Genomic DNA, 19405 nt, shown 5'->3' with positions numbered 1-19405 from the left:
GAGGAATCTCACTTGTTACCTGATCCTTTTAAATGGAGATGCCAGGGATTAAATCTGAGATCTTCTGCCTGAAAAGCAGGTGATCTAACCACTGAGCTATGGCCCTTTCTCCATTTCTTTGATGACGATGAACAAAAGAACCTAAAAAGTTCTTTAGCCTTTTTAGAGGCCACCAGTGAGGGAGGAAGCAGCAGCCAGGCACCTGTCCACCGTGCCTGGGTCCAGCTCCAGCTGAGAGCCCCCTCCCTCCTGCCACCAACTGTCTCTGCAGAGGCCACCAGTGAGGGAGGAAGCAGCAGCCAGGCACCTCTCCACCGTGCCTGGGTCCAGCTCCAGCTGAGAGCCTCCTCCCTCCTGCTACCAACTGTCTCTGCAGAGGCCACCAGTGAGGGAGGAAACGGCGGCCAGGCACCTCTCCACCGTGCCTGGGTCCAGCTCCAGCTGAGAGCCCCCTCCCTCCTGCTGTCAACTGTCTCTGCAGAGGCCACCAGTGAGGGAGGAAGCAGCAGCCAGGCACCTCTCCACCGTGCCTGGGTCCAGCTCCAGCTGAGAGCCCCCTCCCTCCTGCTACCAACTGTCTCTGCAGAGGCCACCAGTGAGGGAGGAAGCGGCGGCCAGGCACCTCTCCACCGTGCCTGGGTCCAGCTCCAGCTGAGAGCCCCCTCCCTCCTGCTACCAACTGTCTCTGCAGAGGCCACCAGTGAGGGAGGAAGCAGCAGCCAGGCACCTCTCCACCGTGCCTGGGTCCAGCTCCAGCTGAGAGCCCCCTCCCTCCTGCTGTCAACTGTAACTGCTGAACTTTCCAACTAAGATTGTAGTGCCTGAATTTGCTTTCCTTTTCCCCCTCCTCCTCCTCCCTCCCAATCCCCTTTCCTTTTGTGTCATGTCTTTCAGATTGTAAGCCTGTGGGCAGGGACTGTCAAAAATACTTTTGTAAGCCGCTGTGAGAGCCTTTTTTGGCTGAATGGCGGCATAAAAATCCTTAAATAAAAAATAATAATAATAAAAAAAGATCTATGGTACAACAAGTACCGAAACCAAAATGTGGGTTATGCTGTTGAAAGGAGAGGGATGGAAGCAGATACCTTAAGGCTGTTGTGATGAGATCAGACTTTACACTTGATTCCAAAGAATCAAATGTAACTGTACATAAGACCTAGAATAAAAACAAAAGAAAGGTATTGCGAAAATATTTCCATTCGGAGGCAAATAAAGAAGTTCTCTACAAATAAAAGTGACAGCAATTGAAAACACACTCTCCCAAATCCAAATAAGGCCGCATTGCTCTATGTGTAAACCCTCACACTGATATCCAAGGGGACTCAAGGACAAGCAATGGCTCAGTTCAGACAACATATTTCTTAATGGTGGTTTTAGAACTCCATGGTGGAGCTGTTACACCACTGTTGAGAAATGTGTTGTCTGGAGGGAAAACTCCACCCCACGGTGGAGGTTTTTTTCAAAAACCAACAACATTCCACCCTGAATATTCACGCTATGCAGAGGAGAGTTCCTGCACAACCTTTGTGTTCTGTGTTGTCTGGAGGGCTCTATGGAGTTTCGTGCTGCATTGAGTGGAGTTTCCCCACGAGCTACAGAGTTCCCTGGCTAGAGTGGCCAACGGAGGAAGAGCTGCTCTAGGAGAGCTGCCAGGATTGTTTTTTTCACTACAATGGCTGATGGGATAACATCGGGAGGACTGGGGGAGGAGAGAGGGTGGAGGAACTCTTAATCAAACGCCACATTGAGTTTTACTCTACTCCACGGGAGCCCACATTCACACGATGGTGGAGTTGGAACATGTTGTGTAGTGAGTACCTCCTAAAAACTCCACCATTGAGTGGAATTTTCACACTGCATAAAGAAAAGTGTTGTGTGAACTGAGCCAATGTTTGCACTATTCCTCTTGGGTTTAAAAAGAACAACTTTTTTGGTTAAAACTTTCCACCCCTTTCATAGAATCATAGAATAGCAGAGTTGGAAGGGGCCTACAAGGCCGTCGAGTCCAACCCCCTGCTCAATGCAGGAATCCACCTTAAAGCATCCCTGACAGATGGTTGTCCAGCTGCCTCTTGAATGCCTCTAGTGTGGGAGAGCCCACAACCTCCCTAGGTAGCTGATTCCATTGTCGTACTGCTCTAACAGTCAGGAAGTTTTTCCTGATGTCCAGCTGGAATCTGGCTTCCTTTAACTTGAGCCCTTTTTCACTGACTATGAACAGGTACAGATATTACATTTGCTATGAGGCCTGATATCCCCATGGTACTTTCTCCAGGAGAAAAGCAACCCGGAGGGATAAAACGAAGATGTCCGGCAAACCTTCTAAGCACTCTCTACGGATAAAAGTCAGTCCCCACCTCCGCCCCAAATCAGCAGACCAGGTCACTGACGCTGTTTAAAGTATAATAAACTTTTCGTATTTAAAAGAAGCTGCAGTCAAGTTTATATACATTTCCTCTGAACAGATTTTCAGAAAAAAACAGAACCAAAAATAAAATAAAATAACATTTACCACCCTCCAATTTAAGCAGAGCATCAGGTCTGATTCATAGAAGCTGCTATTTTAAGCAATTCGCCCACAGGGACCTTTTCATTCACTGACACGCACATCCCACACACGCAGCACAGCTTTTAATAGTGATGCAGAACATATGTACACTCTAATTTTATAAGCACGCTCAGAGAAAGTTAGGAACGATTTTGCCTTTCGGCAGAGAAGCAGCCAAGTTTATTTGAAGTGTTTTTGCCATAGCTTAGCACAGAAAATGAGATGCATCCGAATGTATCTAAGACTATTTCAGAAATGTCATTTAAATTGGTGGCCAACGACATATCACTAACCTATAGCATTCGCTTTCATGACAGGATTATTGCTTTCCCACCACTGAGTAGCTAGGTGCAGTAAGCCTATATACTCCAGTTGTTGGGGAACATGGGTGGAAGGGTGCTGTTGCACCGTGTCCTGCTTGTAGGTCCCTGGCCAATGGCTGGTTGGCCAGTGTGAACAGAGTGCTGGAATAGGTGGATCCTTGATATGATCCCAGCAGGGCTCTTCTTAAGTTCTAAAGCACCCCTTATTTTAGTCCCAGGTCATAACATCTAAATAGACAGCACACATAATTTGCTCTCTATACAACTCAGAGGAGGGAAATCTATCCAAGAAGATCCTGCTGACAGCAACATATCTTTTTGTTCATACAAATGTTCAGGGTGGAGCCGTTTTCATTTACTTACTTCAATTGCCATATTCGTTTACAGCTGAAACAAAGCACTTTGAACAGCCACTAATTTCAACAGGAGCTACCCACATGTTTAAATCCCTTCCATTCAAATAAACAGGAGTTAAACGTGCTTAACTTGGCTGGAATGTGCCCCAAGTGTTCTATATTTTTAATTGATGTATGAAGCTGCTTTACACAGCATCAGGCCATTGGTCCATCCAGCTGTCACTAACAGCATCATTCCAAGGTCTTCTTGAGCCTTTCTACTTGAAACCATTTTAAATTGGAGCTGATGGGGATTAAAGCTGGGACCTCCTGCATACAAAGCTTGCATTTAACCACTGAGCTATGCCTCCCCCCACACCATTACCAGAATATGAGCCAACCCAAATGTTAGTTAGAAGTAAACTAAAATAAATAAAATAAAACACTGATAGGTATAGAAACATGTATAAATGGGTTTCGAAGATATACGAATAAGTATCGAGGATATTTTGGGCTGCATTAATAGAAGTATAGTTTCCAAATCGCGTGAGGTACTGCTCCCTCTCTATTAGGCCTTGGTTAGGCCTCATCTGGAGTATTGCGTCCAGTTCTGGGCTCCACACTTCAAGAAGGATGCAGACAAGCTGGAGCGTGTTCAGAGGATGGCAACCAGGATGATCAGGGGTCTGGAAACAAAACCCTATGAAGAGAGACTGAAAGAGCCGGGCATGTTCAGACTGGAGAAGAGAAGATTGAGGGGAGACATGATAGCACTCTTCAAATACTTAAAAGGTTGTCACACAGAGGAGGGCCAGGATCTCTTCTCAACCCTCCCAGAGTAAAAGACACGGAATAACGGGCTCAAGTTACAGGAAGCCAGATTCTGGCTGGACATCAGGAAAAACTTCCCGACTGTTAGAGCTGTATGACAGTGGAACCAGTTACCTAGGGAGGTTGTGGGCTCTCCCACACTAGAGGCTTTCAAGAGGCAGCTGAACAACCATCTGTCAGGTATGCTTTAGGGTGGATTCCTGCATTGAGCGGGGGTTGGACTCGATGGCCTTATAGACCCCTTCCAACTCTACTATTCTATGTGTCTATGACAGTCCAGGATAACTATGCTTCCAGGATACACAGTCCCAAAAAAGCTTCCAGAAGAAAAAAGGTGAATACCTGGGTTTGACCTCTCTGAAATAATGCTGATCCATGAAGGGTTTTGAACATGTCCACTTCACAAGTGATATTTCTAAGTGCAGTCAAGTCTCTACCATCACATCTGTAGGAATAAAGACAAGAAACATCAAAAGAGAACAGTTCCCAGAGTCTTTGTTCACCTCATCTCCATACTTGATCTGGATGCGTTAAGAATCCATTGCAGACAAAGTAAACCCCCCCACAAAAACCTGTTTTACCTCCATTTTTTTCAAGGGCAAAAAGTCCCTGGAAAAAAACTATTCCTTTTTTTCTGGTTTTGTAGGTATTGCCCTTTATCGATAGAGCCGTGGGGGAGCTGTATCATGGCTCCTGACCCTGGCTCTAGTCCCGCCTGATGTGCACACATTGGCCTGGTTCGCACATAATGCTAACCCATGATTTATTTAATCATACCCAGGGTTTGCCCGGCAGACAATCAAACTAACCATGGTTTGTTTTCTCAATACCTGGATTGTCTTTCCCTCCTTTTTCACCTGCTCCCTCTCTGTATCGCAAATGCCTTTGGAGCACTGGCATGTAGAGCAGCTGTGGGTTTTTTTTTTACTGCTCTTGTTGACTGCCTCTGTAGCTTAGTGAAACAAACGATGATCAATCTACAGTCCTGGGTTCCCACATAATGACAACCCAACAACAAAACATGGGTTCTCTTTCTGGGTTATTCGTGGTTAACGAACACATCACGACAGTCAACAATTCAACAACTCAAATTGTAGTTAGTGGTTGTGTACTAACCAGGGCATTGGGTGCCATGTTGAAGAAAGGCCTAATGAGTACAGGTCTTAACTGTGCACCACAAAGAAGGATGCTATACATTAGGCAGGTTTCTAACTGAATGTGACTTCCAAACTGCATATTCAGGTAGATGCACCATTCACAAGCTGTCTTCCTAAAGGAACCGTGTGCATATTAGCTTATATGCAAGGGTAGTGGGAATTATCCTTCCTTTGGTCTATTTATGTCCTTATTCTGTGGATGAACCTGATTAAAAATAGAAACAGTAAATCCCATATTTACCTTCTGTATTCATTCAGAATAAGATTTCTAAAAATTTCTTTAGAAACGACATTAAAGGATTCCATCATTTCGTAAGGCTCGGCCTCTGGGAACTTTTCTAGGGATAAAACAAATAACAGAAATACAAGCTGCACACACAATTATTTCCCCAACAGTATGACCACGAGGGAAATAACAGATGCTGCCATAGAACATAATTCCCCTATCTGAAGCACTTGCCAAGTGTTTAAAACTTCCCTGTTCTTACAAATTTAGCCCTTGGCAGGAGCTGTCCTCCATGCACCTAGAATAATAAAGGGTTGGCTTTCAGCAAACACACAACAGAAAGCCTAGCATGAGAGAAAAGCATCCTAAGTGCTGCTGACGGTCAGGAAGAGAAGATGGGGGACCGGGGGGGGGGGGGAGCACATACTCCTCTTTCATCTTCATCCAGAAGACAAAGACAGCTACAAAACTGGCTTACAGTGCAATCCTATGCACGACTACTCAGACATATGTCCTACTGAGTTCAATTAGACTTACTTCCAGGTAAGTGTGTATAGAATTGCAGCCTTAGTTTTCACTGAGCTGATAATAGCCCAGACATAGTTATCACTTCAGAGTGCAGGTAGGGGCTCATATGACAATGTCCTCTTAGAAAAATATATATCCATGCATATAAAAACGGTTTGCCAATTTCTTCCTGACATGCTAGCTTTCTATAAGCAGGGATTTTTTAAAAAAAAAAATTGGGCAAGCATTTAACCATGTGAGCCACTAGGTGCAATCTGAAGGTGTACAGCCCAGACACAGATTCACCACCTCACTGAAGCCTAGGCCAGCGAAACATCTGTATCCCCCCAAAAACTACAGTCACGCTTTTATCTGCCAGGTCTGGAACTGTAGACAAACACCACAAAACTATAATATTTTAGATTATATATAGTCTAAATAATGAGTATATCTGACCTTTCAGCTGTTCTTCTGTTTCAAGCCTGATGCTGTTAATTGCTTCATCTCTTGAAATCTGCAATGAAAGTTTTCGATTAGAGCTCTAGAAATGTTCTGAATTTTATTGAGATGACTTTTTGAATCACTTGCACATTCCACGCCTGACAGCCAGTGTAAATGCTTGACTGAATGCCCACATACCTGAATGAGTGTCTTTGCCCATATCAATCTGCCTGGATCTCCTGCCGAGGCCTTTCTCTGAGTGTTTCCATAATCAGAGATTCACTATGTAACAGAAGAAATGGCAGTGAAGGGTGGTGGATCCGATGCCAGTGGGGCAGTGAATCCGCTCCGGGTTTCAGTCAGAACTCTAAAGGAGCTATCCGAGGTGCTTTGCACCTTGGATAGCTGCTTTAGTGTTTTGACTGAAACCCGGAGCGGATTCACCACCCCACAGACATCGGAGCCACCAGCCTCCAATGAGAAAAGGCTTTCTTGGCAGTGGAACCTCAGCTAAAGAACACCCTCCCCAAAGAGGCTTGTCTGATGCCTACGTTGGAATCTTTTTGGAGCCAGGCAAAAATATTCTTATTCCTCCAGGCATTTTCATTTGTTGTAAACAATAAGAACAATTAAAGTTAAAGATTTTATTTGTTATATAATTAACAGTCTGGTAAGATGTATATAAAGTACATTAATGTTAGGTCCTGTGATAGTTAGCTGCCTTGAGTGTCATTTTCCAGGTGGGATAGTAATAATAAATAGATTTAAAAATTCTCTACTGATTTAGTGCTCATCCTATGCACGTTTAGACAGAAAGAAATCTACAACCAGGCCAGCATGGTAACTAGGGAATGCTGGGAGTTGTAGGACTTCTGTTTAAACATGCATAGGATTGCAGCCTTAATGTTCAAAAGCATTTTACTCTGTACATTGTCCAAAATTCATGTGATTTCTCTAGGCTTAGCATCACTAGCACGGAGAATTGTCTGCTATCTCAACACGTGGCTTACAATGTTTGTTGCTGGCTCTCAAATTTAGAAAGGTATAAAACTCAGAGGCTTCCACTCTCCAACCCTAATCGCTTCACGAAAACTGGAAGCATATCAGCGAGCCTGCAGCCTTCAAAGATATTTCCAGTTTTTTGGATCAGGGCTGTTCAATACAGAACAGAGGTTACTGAGGAGACCGTGGGGGGAATGTGTTCCTTGCATTCTCATTTACATTTCATCAGACAAGAGGAATAAATTTAGGGTACAAATAGCTAAATTAAAATGGTATGTATTACTTTAAACAGGTTGAAGGCAGACAATGAAAACTTAGAAGCGATTCAGGTGCAATTTGGCAAAATGAGTTTAGGTACTCACTTTATCATGGGCGAAGTTGGAAAACACTGCAGTGATCTTTTCAGATGCAAGTCTTTGCAAAACAAAACAAAAAAGGGGGGGAGAAAAGAGGGGGAAATTATAAGAAATATATTTTAATCCAAACCTGGCCTATCTGTGACTTTTAAAGGCAGGTGAGGTAAGCATAAATGACAACACATTGCTAGTACTTCATATATTTCCATCTATAGAAGTGTCCCACCTGCCTTGAAACAGATTGTAGTAATCCAGCAAAAATAAAACAATTATGGGAGATATCGCTGGAGCCAGAAAAGGAAAGCAGCATAAAGATCAAAATGTGTTTACGCCCACCTTTGTCTCACATGGTCAGGCCTTTCCTGCTAGAGAGATTTTCTGCTTTCCACGCTAGTTTACCTAGTGGTTTCAGCCTATGGCCCACTGTTGTGGCAACCAGGGCAAAGGAGGACGCCCAAGCCTGCTCCAACACTAGTACACAATCATGCATGGTGTGGAGAACGTGGATAGGGAGACATTTCTCTCTCTCTCTCAAAATACTAGAACCCGGGGTCATCCCATGAAGCTGATTGAGGGGACATTCAGGACAGATAAAAGGAAGTACTTCTTCACATAGCGCATAGTTAAATTATGGAACTCACTACTACAAGATGTAGTGATGGCCACCAATTTGGATGGCTTTAAAAGGGGGTTGGATAAATTCCTGGAGGCGAAGGCTCTCAATGGCTACTAACCCTGATGGTTGTGTGCTATCTCCAGTATTCGAGGCAGTAGGCCTGTGTGCACCAGTTGCTGGGGAACATGGGCGGGAGGGTGCTGTTGCACCAGGTCCTGCTTTGTTGATCCCTGGCCGATGGCTGGTTGGCCACTGTGTGAACAGAGTGCTGGACTAGATGGACCCTCAGCCTGATCCAGCATGGCTCTTCTTATGTTCTTAACTCTTGTGATAATTTCATTTACAGATCGCTGTGAGTGCACATGGCACTTGAAGGAGTAATGTAAGCCAAAGGTTGATCCCTCTTCAGAGGAACCCACAACCTAAATTTAAATTGGGTGAGGAGGACATAGATAAGGAGGTTTCTACTTCTGTAAACCTTAAGAGTTCCCCAAAGTCTGCCAATAAGAGTGTGCGCACGTATGCATATAGTGCCACGTTGACTACATAAGCAGCGGCACCTGCACATGAATACTGGAAACAGAGTGATATGCAGAACCATTACATGATGCACAGGAGGCATGGTAAGGGCAGATCTAGAAACCACCCACCCGCCTGCTACCCTAAAGAACACCGCTAGCTCAGCCTAGCCTAACTCACCTGGAATACAGCGGGGATTGTAGCTGACTGGGAGCAGAGCTTCATTGCCCCCAGAGTGCTGCTGGAATTACTTTGGCAAAAGCAACTGCATCTAGATTGCAGATGGGGAGATGAGGCCCAGAGAGAATGGCTTGCCTAAGGCCAACATCTGAGTTTGATGGTGGAGGGGATATTTGAACAGAGGACTTTCCAATTTACAGCTTATATTCTTTTAACTTCTATGCTAGCTCTCCATCCCACACAGCAGTAAGTAGATGCTTAACACTGTTGTACATAGGTGCAAAATCAAGCATAACCGTTCGTCAAGAAGCAACAGCAATATGTCAGACAACATATTGCAAAACTGCTAGATAAGTGTCTGATTTGGCCAAGACTGTGTTTAAATTTATACATCTAAAGATCTTAATTGCATTTTATTTTTAAAAGGCTTACTCAGTGTAAATCAGGTTGCTGCTGCTTCCCACACAGGTTTCACTCCCTGCCATTTGGGTGTTTAATTCAGAATTCAATTTATTTCCCACCCTCACTTCATTATCAAAACATCTGAAGGATGTTGGACAGACTCCAGCATCTAACAGCCTTTTTGCTCAAGAAAGATCCCCACCATATGTGTTAAGGGTGGTTGTGAAGGGGGAAAGGGTGGACGTTCAAGCTGATTAATAACAGATCCCCTACAATATAGCAGCTCACATATAGAACTTCACTGCTCCAAACTGCAGTTATATGAAAATCCCACTTGCTCTCTTTAGTTATTAGAACAATACACACTGACTGAGTTCAGACAACACAATAATCAATGGTGGTTTATATAGTCGATGGTTGGTTATTTAACCTACCACGGATTATCGTGCAGCAAATGGTTAGTGAGTGTGTTTAAATCATGCTTATGTAGCCACCATGGTTAGAAATGGTTCAAACAACACACTAAGCCATGATGTTTAGCTCAAATTTGTTTATTCATTACATATTTATACTGCCCAACAGCCAAGCCTATCTGGGCAGTTTACAATTAAACCCATGATATACAAACATGAAGATTTACAACTTTAAAACTGTCATGTAAGTTATAGCCCAGGGAAAGCTTAACCACTGTGGCTTAACGTATTGTCTGAACACAGTCAGTATGGCTTAGTGTGTCGTGTGAAACACGCTCACTAACCATTTGCTGCAAAACGGTTAGCGGCCTAACCATGGGTTAAGCCTGTTGTCTGAACAGGCCCAGTGTAAGTGTAGTTTATATTTTGGCAGCAGATTTTGACGATTTGTTTGAATACGGGAAAGGGTTGTGTGGCTCAGTGGTAAAGCACATGCAGAAGGTTCGATCTATGGCATCTCTAGGTAGAGCTGGAACAACCCTGGGGAGCCACTGCCAGCCAGTGTTGACTACACTGGGTTAGGTGGGCCAAGGGTTTGACTCAGTATAAGGCAGCTTCCTGTGTTCCTATGGACTTATGTAGGTGGATTTTTGGATAAGAAAATCACACTTATTAAGCTAGCTATTCAATCATTTCCCATACTTACTGCTTTGCATATTCCACCATCTCTTCGGGAGCTGTGAATAACTTCTGGACAGTTCTCTTGGCAATACCCTGCTCTTTGGCCAGTTGCTGTATGCCTTGAATTATTTGCTGGCAATACTTCACGCCCACTTTGATGGCATGGCAGAAGTCCTGCTGCAATACATTGTCTGCTGAGGCTTCCAGCATAACTATTGATACAAATTGAGAACATTGTGACTGTCTTCAAGCGATACATTGTAGTTACCAACTCATATCACAGTGGCTGTTCACACTTAATGGTGACAAACTGTAGGCAAATTAATCCAATGTTTTGCTGGAGTGTGTATTGAACTTGATTCATAAATAACGGGAAGGCACTGTAGGTCAATTTCCCTGTGGGGCTTCTTGTTGCACCACTGGCTGCTATTTTGAAAATTCAAGCCCCAGTGGGGGCATGCTGCAGCTTGTCATTATGTGAGAACCTGGAGGGTGGGTTGCTGGGATGCTTAAGCCACCTGCAACCCTAAAACAGGGCATGGGTTCTGGGTGGCTTGTTAACCATGGAAACAACCCACCCTTGGTGGGTTTGTACTCAACAGTAAGCTGAGGTACCCCCGCCCCCATCCCACCATAGCTTAAATTTTCAAAATGCAAAACAGCAAGCCTCGTAGGGAAATTCACCCATGGTAGCTTGTAGTTATTTGCAAACTAGGTCTCAGTAAATTAACTGCGGTTTGTTTAACCCACGCTTAACCTATAGTGTCCAGGTTCAGACATCGTGTAGCAACCCCGGAACGGCCCGATTGAAGGTTGAATATTCAAAATAGCCTTGGATGTGCGGAAAACCTTGGGTTAATTAACCCACGATTTGCCACTGTTACATGGGAACCGAGTTAAACTCAGATGGCCAGTGTAAATGGAAGCTAAGTTTAAATGGCAGCATCAAGAAGTCTTGCACATACAAAGGTTTATCCCTGTTTCTCCAAGCTTTGATCTCTCTCTTTAAAAAACCCTTCTTTCTTACCCCCCTCTCCAACAGGAATTAGATAAACTAAGAGCCATGGGCAGAAATGCAGCTCTCGAAATTCAACACAATAATTGGGAGATGGTCCAAATAGTTGCCAAGGCTAAAATTGCCAACTGCTCATCAAAGGTGGGAAATGCTTTTTAGGTGGTTGCTTTAAGGTGTTTTGTCCTTGTCTCAGTAATCTTTTTTGCTCTGCAAGCCTTCTGTAGCTCAGTACTACTAACTACTGTAAATCACCATGACAATTTATCCTGAGAGGTAGTTTTAAAAATCCACTAAATAATCAGGAGTACCCTTGAAGGCTTGGTGGTGACCACAACGTTTGACTGGCTACCTACTTAAGCCAAGATCTGTGGATACCTCTTTGTCCTCCAATCAACAGAAAATGGGAGAACCTCCTTCTCTTCTCCCATGCTTTTTTTGTCACCCATCTTCCCCTTCCCAATTCTAATCCCAAAAGTCACTCCCTCCCACTTCTTCCTACTCTAAATCAAATCCCACGGATTCTAACTCTACCCTGCCTCCTAACCACTGACCCCTTCCCCAAATCTACCCTAAATGTACTCTTGCCTGCCCATCACTTCCCTTACACTGTGTGGTTAGTGACGGTGGTTAAACCATAGTTATGAAGCCAGCCTGGCTAGAGAAAATGCCCTACGCATGACAAGCTAAGCCACCCTGGTTAGCTCAAAACACTTAGCCATCATAGCTTAGCATGTTGTCTGAACAGGCTCAATGATTGTTTTCGAAGTTATCTGAAGCAATAGGCAAGGTTTATCTGCAGTGTTTTGACCTGCGATTGCCAACTCACACATGCAAGTCGTCCCTTGACGCTACTTTTAATCACTTACCAACTTGGCTTCGAGGAGCTCCAGATACGACTAAATTCAAAGTACTGGAAGACATTTCTTTTCGAGTGGGATTAACAACCACTTCTCCATCAATAAATCCTACTCTCACCGCACCTAAGAAGAAACTCCATAAATTAGCATATTCCATCAGTTCGCTTTCTGAATTAGCAATGGAGACAAAACTAATTCAAGAGCTTGTGTGAGTACTTTTCAGAAGTGTTTCTAAAATAGACAGGCTAATAGAGTTTGAGAAAGTTGCACAGTACTTGTCAAGAGATTTCACTTTACCAGCTAAATGTTCTAACAGCTGCCCCACTACACTTAACTTACTTCTACTCAGCACACTGTCAGGGAGGAGATTTGTACTTATTTAAACAAATCCAGTGTTGCTTGGTCTATCTGTGGAACTAGTTCCCATGACATTTTTTAAAAACAGCCCCTTTTTACTTATCCACGTGGCAAACTGCTTTTGAAACTGCAGGGCATTACTAAAGTGGGTTTTGATACAGAAAGGATGGTGGACCAGCTGTTTAAATAAAGAGCAATCAGAACTTCATTATGCTAGCACAAGCCTAAGATTGCCCTTTGGATTCTGGCCTTTGTTAGGCAATGCATGCAGCAAGTCAGTTTACGGGTTGTACAAACTGAGCGTGAATCCACTTTGGCACAGGTCTGTGGAAATTCAAAACTACAAAACCCCAAAGCAACCAACAGAGACACTGCTGCAAAACAGAATGAAATGGGCCTTAAAAAAAAAAGTCACTACGTTGGATGCACCCACATGCTATGTTCCTTGGAAAGCATTAACTTCCTTGATCCAAAGGAATCAAGAGAAATAATAATAATAATGATGATAATAATAATTATTATTAACCTGGCCCTAACTGGATGAAAAACGAATGACAAGATGCAGAGAGGTATAATTAACTGGGCTAACAAAGTCCTTGGGGGATCACTGCTCACATTTGAGCCCCTAAACTTTGCAGGTATAATTGTGACAGGACGAAAGAAAAATCTCCTTATCTATGTGCCGTACCAGAGATTATATGAGGAAGTTCAGAAGTTAGGATTTCTCCTTTAATGACAAACTGGGGAACAATGTAATTAACCCTCTAAACATTTCTAGCCATCACAGGGCATGTTTTTTTTAAAAAATATATAATTCTACCTTTAAAATTCAATAAAATGCATCTGGTTTGTTGGTTCTTAAATTTGTGTCATGATTTAAAAACCAAGGATGGTATCCAATTAAAACTTCCCACTGATGAAATTGCTTCTGTCAGCAAAATGGGGAAGTGCCCCCCCCCAAATCTGTCCCAGAGAATTGGGTACCCTCTGGAGTAGATGGGGGGGGTCACGTGGGAGGGGGAACACCCCTCATACAATGTTGGATTTCACTGCAATTTACATTAACATCTTTACTCACCAATAGGACCATTCCATGGGATATCTGACAATGCAAGGGCTGCGGATGCTAAAAGCAATAAGATTTGTTACTTGAAACCGTTTTGCTAACACCACACCAACTATTCTGGGGGCAGGGTGGAAGGGCAGGGAAATGTTTTACAAAAAAATTGTTACCTCCATTGATTGCCAGTACTTCAGGATCGTTGATACCATCTACAGCTAGAAGATTACAAAGGATCTGGTGCAAGGAGGAAAAAGGGTTTGATAGTTTCATTTAATGCTATTCAATATATTACGGACTATGGTTTTATGGAAATTATATTAGCCAAATTCTCTGTAAATGCAAGGACTTTAGTCACATTTAGATATGGACTGCCTTCTCCCATACGTTTTTCCATGTACACTTTGATCAAAATCCAAGATCCTACTTTTGAGTTCCCTCCTCAACTGAGGTGCTGCAGAACCTTCAGTTATGGCACCAACATTATGGAACGCCTTCTCAACCCAGGGAAGCCCACCAGGTTTCATGTTTTATTTTATTTTCATTGTCCCATCTACATCTATCTTTTAAAAAGGGAAACTAATTCATTGGGTTCCTCCCATCTGCTCTAATTGGGGTCAAACCCCCTTAAATGTACTGCAAATTATTTTATTATTGCCATTTATTTTTGTGAGTTGTGATTTTTTTTAATGTATTGATGTTATTTATCTTCATGCTATTTTATTTTTTAAAAAAAACCCTGAGAGAAACAGCTTCCACTTAATAAAAACTTTTGAGTGCCACCATGTTTTACACAGGAGTACAGAACATGGTTCTAACTGTTTTTACTTCATCTAAACATTATTTTCTAACACACTGCAAAAGGAAGAGACAGCTGACTACTTCACCAAGTAAAGGGCAATTAAAATGATCAAGGGGCTGCAGCAACTCCCTTATGGGGTGAGTTACAACGTCTGGGGCTGTTTATCTTAGAAAAAAGGGTAAGTGAGGAGAGACGTGCTAGAGGTGTACAAAATTATGTATCGTGTGGAGAAAGTGGATAGGCAGACATTTTTCTCTGTCTCGCATAATACTAGAATCTGGAGTCATCCTATTAAGCTGATTCATGGGAGCTACAGGACAGATAAAAGGAAGGACTTCTTCACACAGCACATAGTTAAATGATGGAATTGACTACCACAAGCTGTAGTGATGGCCACCAATTTGGATGGCTTTCAAAGGGAGCTGGACAAATTAATAGAGAAGGCTATCAACGGCTACCAGTCTTGATGGCTATATGCCACCTCCAGTATCAGAGGCAGTAAGCCTATGTACACCAGTTGCAGGTAAACATGAGTGGGAGGGTACTGTTGCACTTGTGTCCTACTTGTGAGTTTCCCCCAGGCAGCTGGTTGGCCACTGTGTGAATAGAATGCTGGACTAGAGAGACATTGGTCTGATCCAGCAGGGCTCTTCTTAGGTTCTTAGTCCTGCCTCTCACAGAAAAGTCAGGTTTATCAACAGAGTGATATTGCCCACATGTGTTAAGTAATAGTAACACAAAAGGCAGCTATTTAATAGTTATTTGCTACCAATGGCACACAAGTAACAGGGCTAAAAGTAAAGAACAACCAGAGTAACTTACCTGTGTATCATAAAAGTAGCCTGCTGGAAAAAGTGGTCTAATTGACCGATCTGTAAAACAGCATGAAATATTTGAAGATTTCTTATAAAAAGTATATTTTACTTATTTAAAATATTTCTAGGCATCCTTAAGGGCAAAAGCCCTCTCAAGATGGCTGACATGATAAAATTCAACACAGCAAAAAACACAGCCACCTCCTGCAAACACTGATAACATCAATAAACACCAGCAATAACAAATACCCAGACAGTACTAAAATCTAATCCACAATTGCAGCTAAAACACAAGAACAGTCTGATAAAACACAATCAATAAGAGGCCAAAGAAAACAGATGTGTCTGCAGATGTGTCTAAAAATCTGTAATGATGGGGCAGTCCATTCTAGAGGTGCAGGGCTGCTGAAGAAAAGGCCCTCTCCCTTACTTCTAAGTAAGCATGCCTAGGGTCATGCTGAATGACCTAAGATGCATAGAATCTTGGTTTTATCCTGGTTGTGCTTTTTATATTGTATTTTGTATTTGTGTTTTTAAATTGTTGGTTGTTTTATGCTCTTCATGGTTTTACTTTTTGTGAACCCCCCACCCCCCAGAGAGCTTCGGCTATTGGGAGGTATAAAAATGTAATAAATAAATAAATAGAATCATAAAGGCAAATTCATATATTGGAGGAACTGCAACCCCCCTTCTTTGAATATACAAGAACTCATTGCAATGGTATAAGAGTACAGCCTGGGTTTGTAGTGTATACCTATTACTCTGCTTGTAAGAATGTCTTTGTCCGTGGAACCCAGTTCTCGTCTCAGATAATTGGTAGGAATTCTTCCTGCCGCAGCAGCTTTTTGCCGATAGTCAACCTTATTCAACAAAAGAGCCAGTTATTAAGACGAAGTAGAGGATATACCTCAGGAGTAATACATCAGGAGTTAACATTCCAGTTTATTTGGTTCACCTAGAATTATGAAATCATTTTCTAGACATTTGTCTAGAAATTGTATAATTTCTTTGCATTCTAAATGACTAGCATAATCCTATGCACAGTTATGCACTATGTGTGGTACTTCAATGCAGCTCAATATAATACTTACCACCAAAGGCAGGAACTGAGACGGACAAGGTTTTGTTTTACTGACTGCTGTCACCATGACTGCTGTATCGCCTAGCTTAATTTATTAAAGCGAGAGAAAGGAAAAAGAGAGATTAATCACGCTGGTTTTTTGGTTCACAGAACATAGAGAGATGAACACTTATATTTCTTGACCTAAAAGTCACATAAAATGTCCCCCAAGGATTGAAACATCTCTTGACGGTATGAACAAATTGAGTTTAGAGAAGTTTTCTACCTGCACAACAGCACAGCCATCAGCAAATCTGGCCAGTTTTCCAGAAGAGATTTCTAATTTTCTAGAAAGAGGAGGGGGAAAAGTTAATTTTAATCTATTGCTATACAACATATGCTATTATTCATCCATAATCGGTGTGACCTCATGAAAGATGCAGCACAACGTCCAACTATCTACATAGGACATACATAACACACACAAAATTGAGCCAGATCCATTATTATTATTATTATTATTATTGTTGTTTATTTATATAGCACCATCAATGTACATGGTGCTGTACAGATAACACAGTAAATAGCAAGACCCTGCCGCATAGGCTTACAATCTAATAAGTTGTAGTAAACAATAAAGAGGGAAGGAGAATGCAAACAGGCACAGGGAAGTGTAAACAGGCACCGGGTAGGGTGAAGCTAACAGTATAGAGTCAGAACAGACTCAATATTTGAAGGCAATAGGGAAAAGAAAAGTTTTTAGCTGAGTTTTAAAAGCAGTGATTGAGTTTGTAGTTCTCAAGTGTTCTGGAAGAGCGTTCCAGGCGTAAGGGGCAGCAGAAGAAAAAGGACGGAGCCGAGTAAGGGAAGTGGAGGTCCTTGGGCAGGCGAGAAGCATGGCATCAGAGGAGCGGAGAGCACGAGCGGGGCGATAGTGTGAGATGAGAGAGGAGAGATAGGCAGGAGCTAGACCGTGAAGAGCTTTGAAGGTCAGCAGGAGAAGTTTATATTGGATTCTGGAGTGAGTTGGAAGCCAATGAAGAGATTTCAGAAGTGGAGTGACATAGTCAGAGCGGCGGGCCAAGAAGATGATCTTAGGTACCTGATGGGCTCTCAACTATGTATTCCAACATGGTATGTTTACCATACAAAGATATGGACAGAACTTCTTAATACTACCAATGTTTGTTTGGGGTATGGTGTGGTGAAGGCCATCTATATTTCTGCAAACAGAAACAGCGGAGCACTGGAGGTCAAAGGCAGGGGGTTGTTACCAGGAATTCTGTGCTCAAAAACATACACCGCACAATAAACTCCTTGATAAGCAAAAGGAGAAATCGGGATGTTACAGAAAATCACATTAATGCATGCGTTTTATTCTTGGGCAAGCAGGATTCCTCATCCTGTATCAGTGGCAATCCTATATCCCAAAGAAGGGGAGGAAAAGGACCCAATAGCAGAGAACAGGCAAAACTCTAGGGAGAGAGAAGCTACATGGACCTGAGGAAAACACACACAAGGTTGACAGGAGGGGAGAGTTTATTTCTAAAGAGATCAGTCCTAGGTTCAGGTCAATTTGGGAGACAAACTACTTGCCCCAGAACTCGTGATACTTACAGCTGTGTGGGGAGAGGCTACAGCTGTCCAGTGGTGACAGAAAGGCAGTCTACACATGCTCAGAAACACTCTTATGTATTACTGCTTCAATAAGGCTGCAGCTGCTCAGCTGCAAGGAAGTAACTCAACAAATGCCCAGAAGTGCTTTCATCTCTTCATAATTTAGGAGTGAGGGAAAAGCCCCTCTGCACAGATTTGGAAGTGTTTTTCTTTATCATTACTTCATGAACCACCCCTGATTGGCGCAGCCGTGAGGGAAAAGCATTCTCCGCCAGAAATGCTTTTGTTTACCATTTCTCAGGGCAGCAGTTCCCTAGGGATGAGGGAAAGCACTCTGCACGTGGTCAGAGGCTACTTCACATATCTCAGCAGCGGTTTTGGAAACAGATTCCGGGGCTGAAGCCTGGTAAGACTTTAAGCCCCGCTGGGAGGAAGGAAAGAGACCCTCCCTTTGCCAGGGGCAAGGCGACCAACCCCACCTGCCGCCCCCTTACCTGCTCCCCAAATCCACAGACACCATTTTAGTGGAGCCAGGGGCCGAGCTCCACAGGCCCCTAGCCGGCCCCAGCCGCGCCAGGCGAAGGCAGCCCGCCCCCCTCAGCCAAGGCCCCATGGTGCCGCTTCCCCAGGAGGCCGCTGCCACCGCTGGCCGCGCTGCTTGCGCCCTCCACCTCAGCCACGAACGGCACCTCGCGCAGGCGGCGGCCATGACACCAGAGTCACCGGCAAACCGTCCCCCTCGCGCTAAGACGCGAGCTGATTGGCTCGCCGCAACAACCTCGAGCGTCATTGGCTGCCCGGGCCAGAGCGTGGAAGAAAGGAGGCGGGGCGTGGGAGGCAAAGGAACGAATGAATGAGATAAAACGGGTGGGCGGAGCGGAGGCCGAGAACGAGAACTACTGGAGGTTCGCTTTCGATTTCCGAGGACAGCACTGTGGCGCATGCGCGCCCTCTAGTGGCCGGCATTCTTTCGCTGCCAGGCTGATAGGAAACGCTTAGGACGCGAGCGGCTTCTTCCAGCTCTGCTCTTACGAGAGAGAATTGGCAGAGTCCGAGCTTGAGCATCTTAAGTATTGGCAAAGTAATCTTGGCAAGCCTAGGTTTACCTACCTGGCATTAATAAAAAAAAAAAAAAAAAAGAGGAAAGGTAGCTGTGTTGGCCGCAAGCAAAATTTCAAAATCCACATTAATGTAGAAGTTTTTGAGATCTCCAGAGCTATTCATCAGGCAAGATATTACAAAAAGGGGAGAGAAAGAGCTGACTTGATATTGAAATCATGATGGA

General features: G+C 43.5%; 1 protein-coding gene across 1 annotated transcript in view; it reads right to left on the bottom strand.

Moving 5' to 3' along the window:
- PNPT1 (polyribonucleotide nucleotidyltransferase 1) overlaps positions 1-18838 on the bottom strand; it is a 36352-nt gene extending 17514 nt beyond the window's left edge. The window contains exons 1-14 of the mRNA XM_063123802.1: positions 18615-18838; positions 16790-16850; positions 16535-16609; positions 16198-16303; positions 15451-15500; positions 14000-14063; positions 13845-13892; positions 12419-12532; positions 10563-10749; positions 7733-7784; positions 6384-6441; positions 5436-5532; positions 4380-4482; positions 1086-1156 (exon numbers count right to left, since the gene is read on the bottom strand). Of these exons, the coding sequence (XP_062979872.1) occupies positions 1086-1156; positions 4380-4482; positions 5436-5532; positions 6384-6441; positions 7733-7784; positions 10563-10749; positions 12419-12532; positions 13845-13892; positions 14000-14063; positions 15451-15500; positions 16198-16303; positions 16535-16609; positions 16790-16850; positions 18615-18829 (1301 nt within the window). The 5' untranslated portion in view covers positions 18830-18838. The remainder of the gene's footprint in view (positions 1-1085; positions 1157-4379; positions 4483-5435; positions 5533-6383; positions 6442-7732; positions 7785-10562; positions 10750-12418; positions 12533-13844; positions 13893-13999; positions 14064-15450; positions 15501-16197; positions 16304-16534; positions 16610-16789; positions 16851-18614) is intronic.
- Between the last annotated feature and the right edge of the window lie 567 nt (positions 18839-19405).

Source organism: Elgaria multicarinata, chromosome 4 (assembly GCF_023053635.1).
Source record: "Elgaria multicarinata webbii isolate HBS135686 ecotype San Diego chromosome 4, rElgMul1.1.pri, whole genome shotgun sequence".
NCBI lineage: Eukaryota > Metazoa > Chordata > Lepidosauria > Squamata > Anguidae > Elgaria > Elgaria multicarinata.
This window is presented reverse-complemented; position numbering and strand designations above follow the sequence as displayed.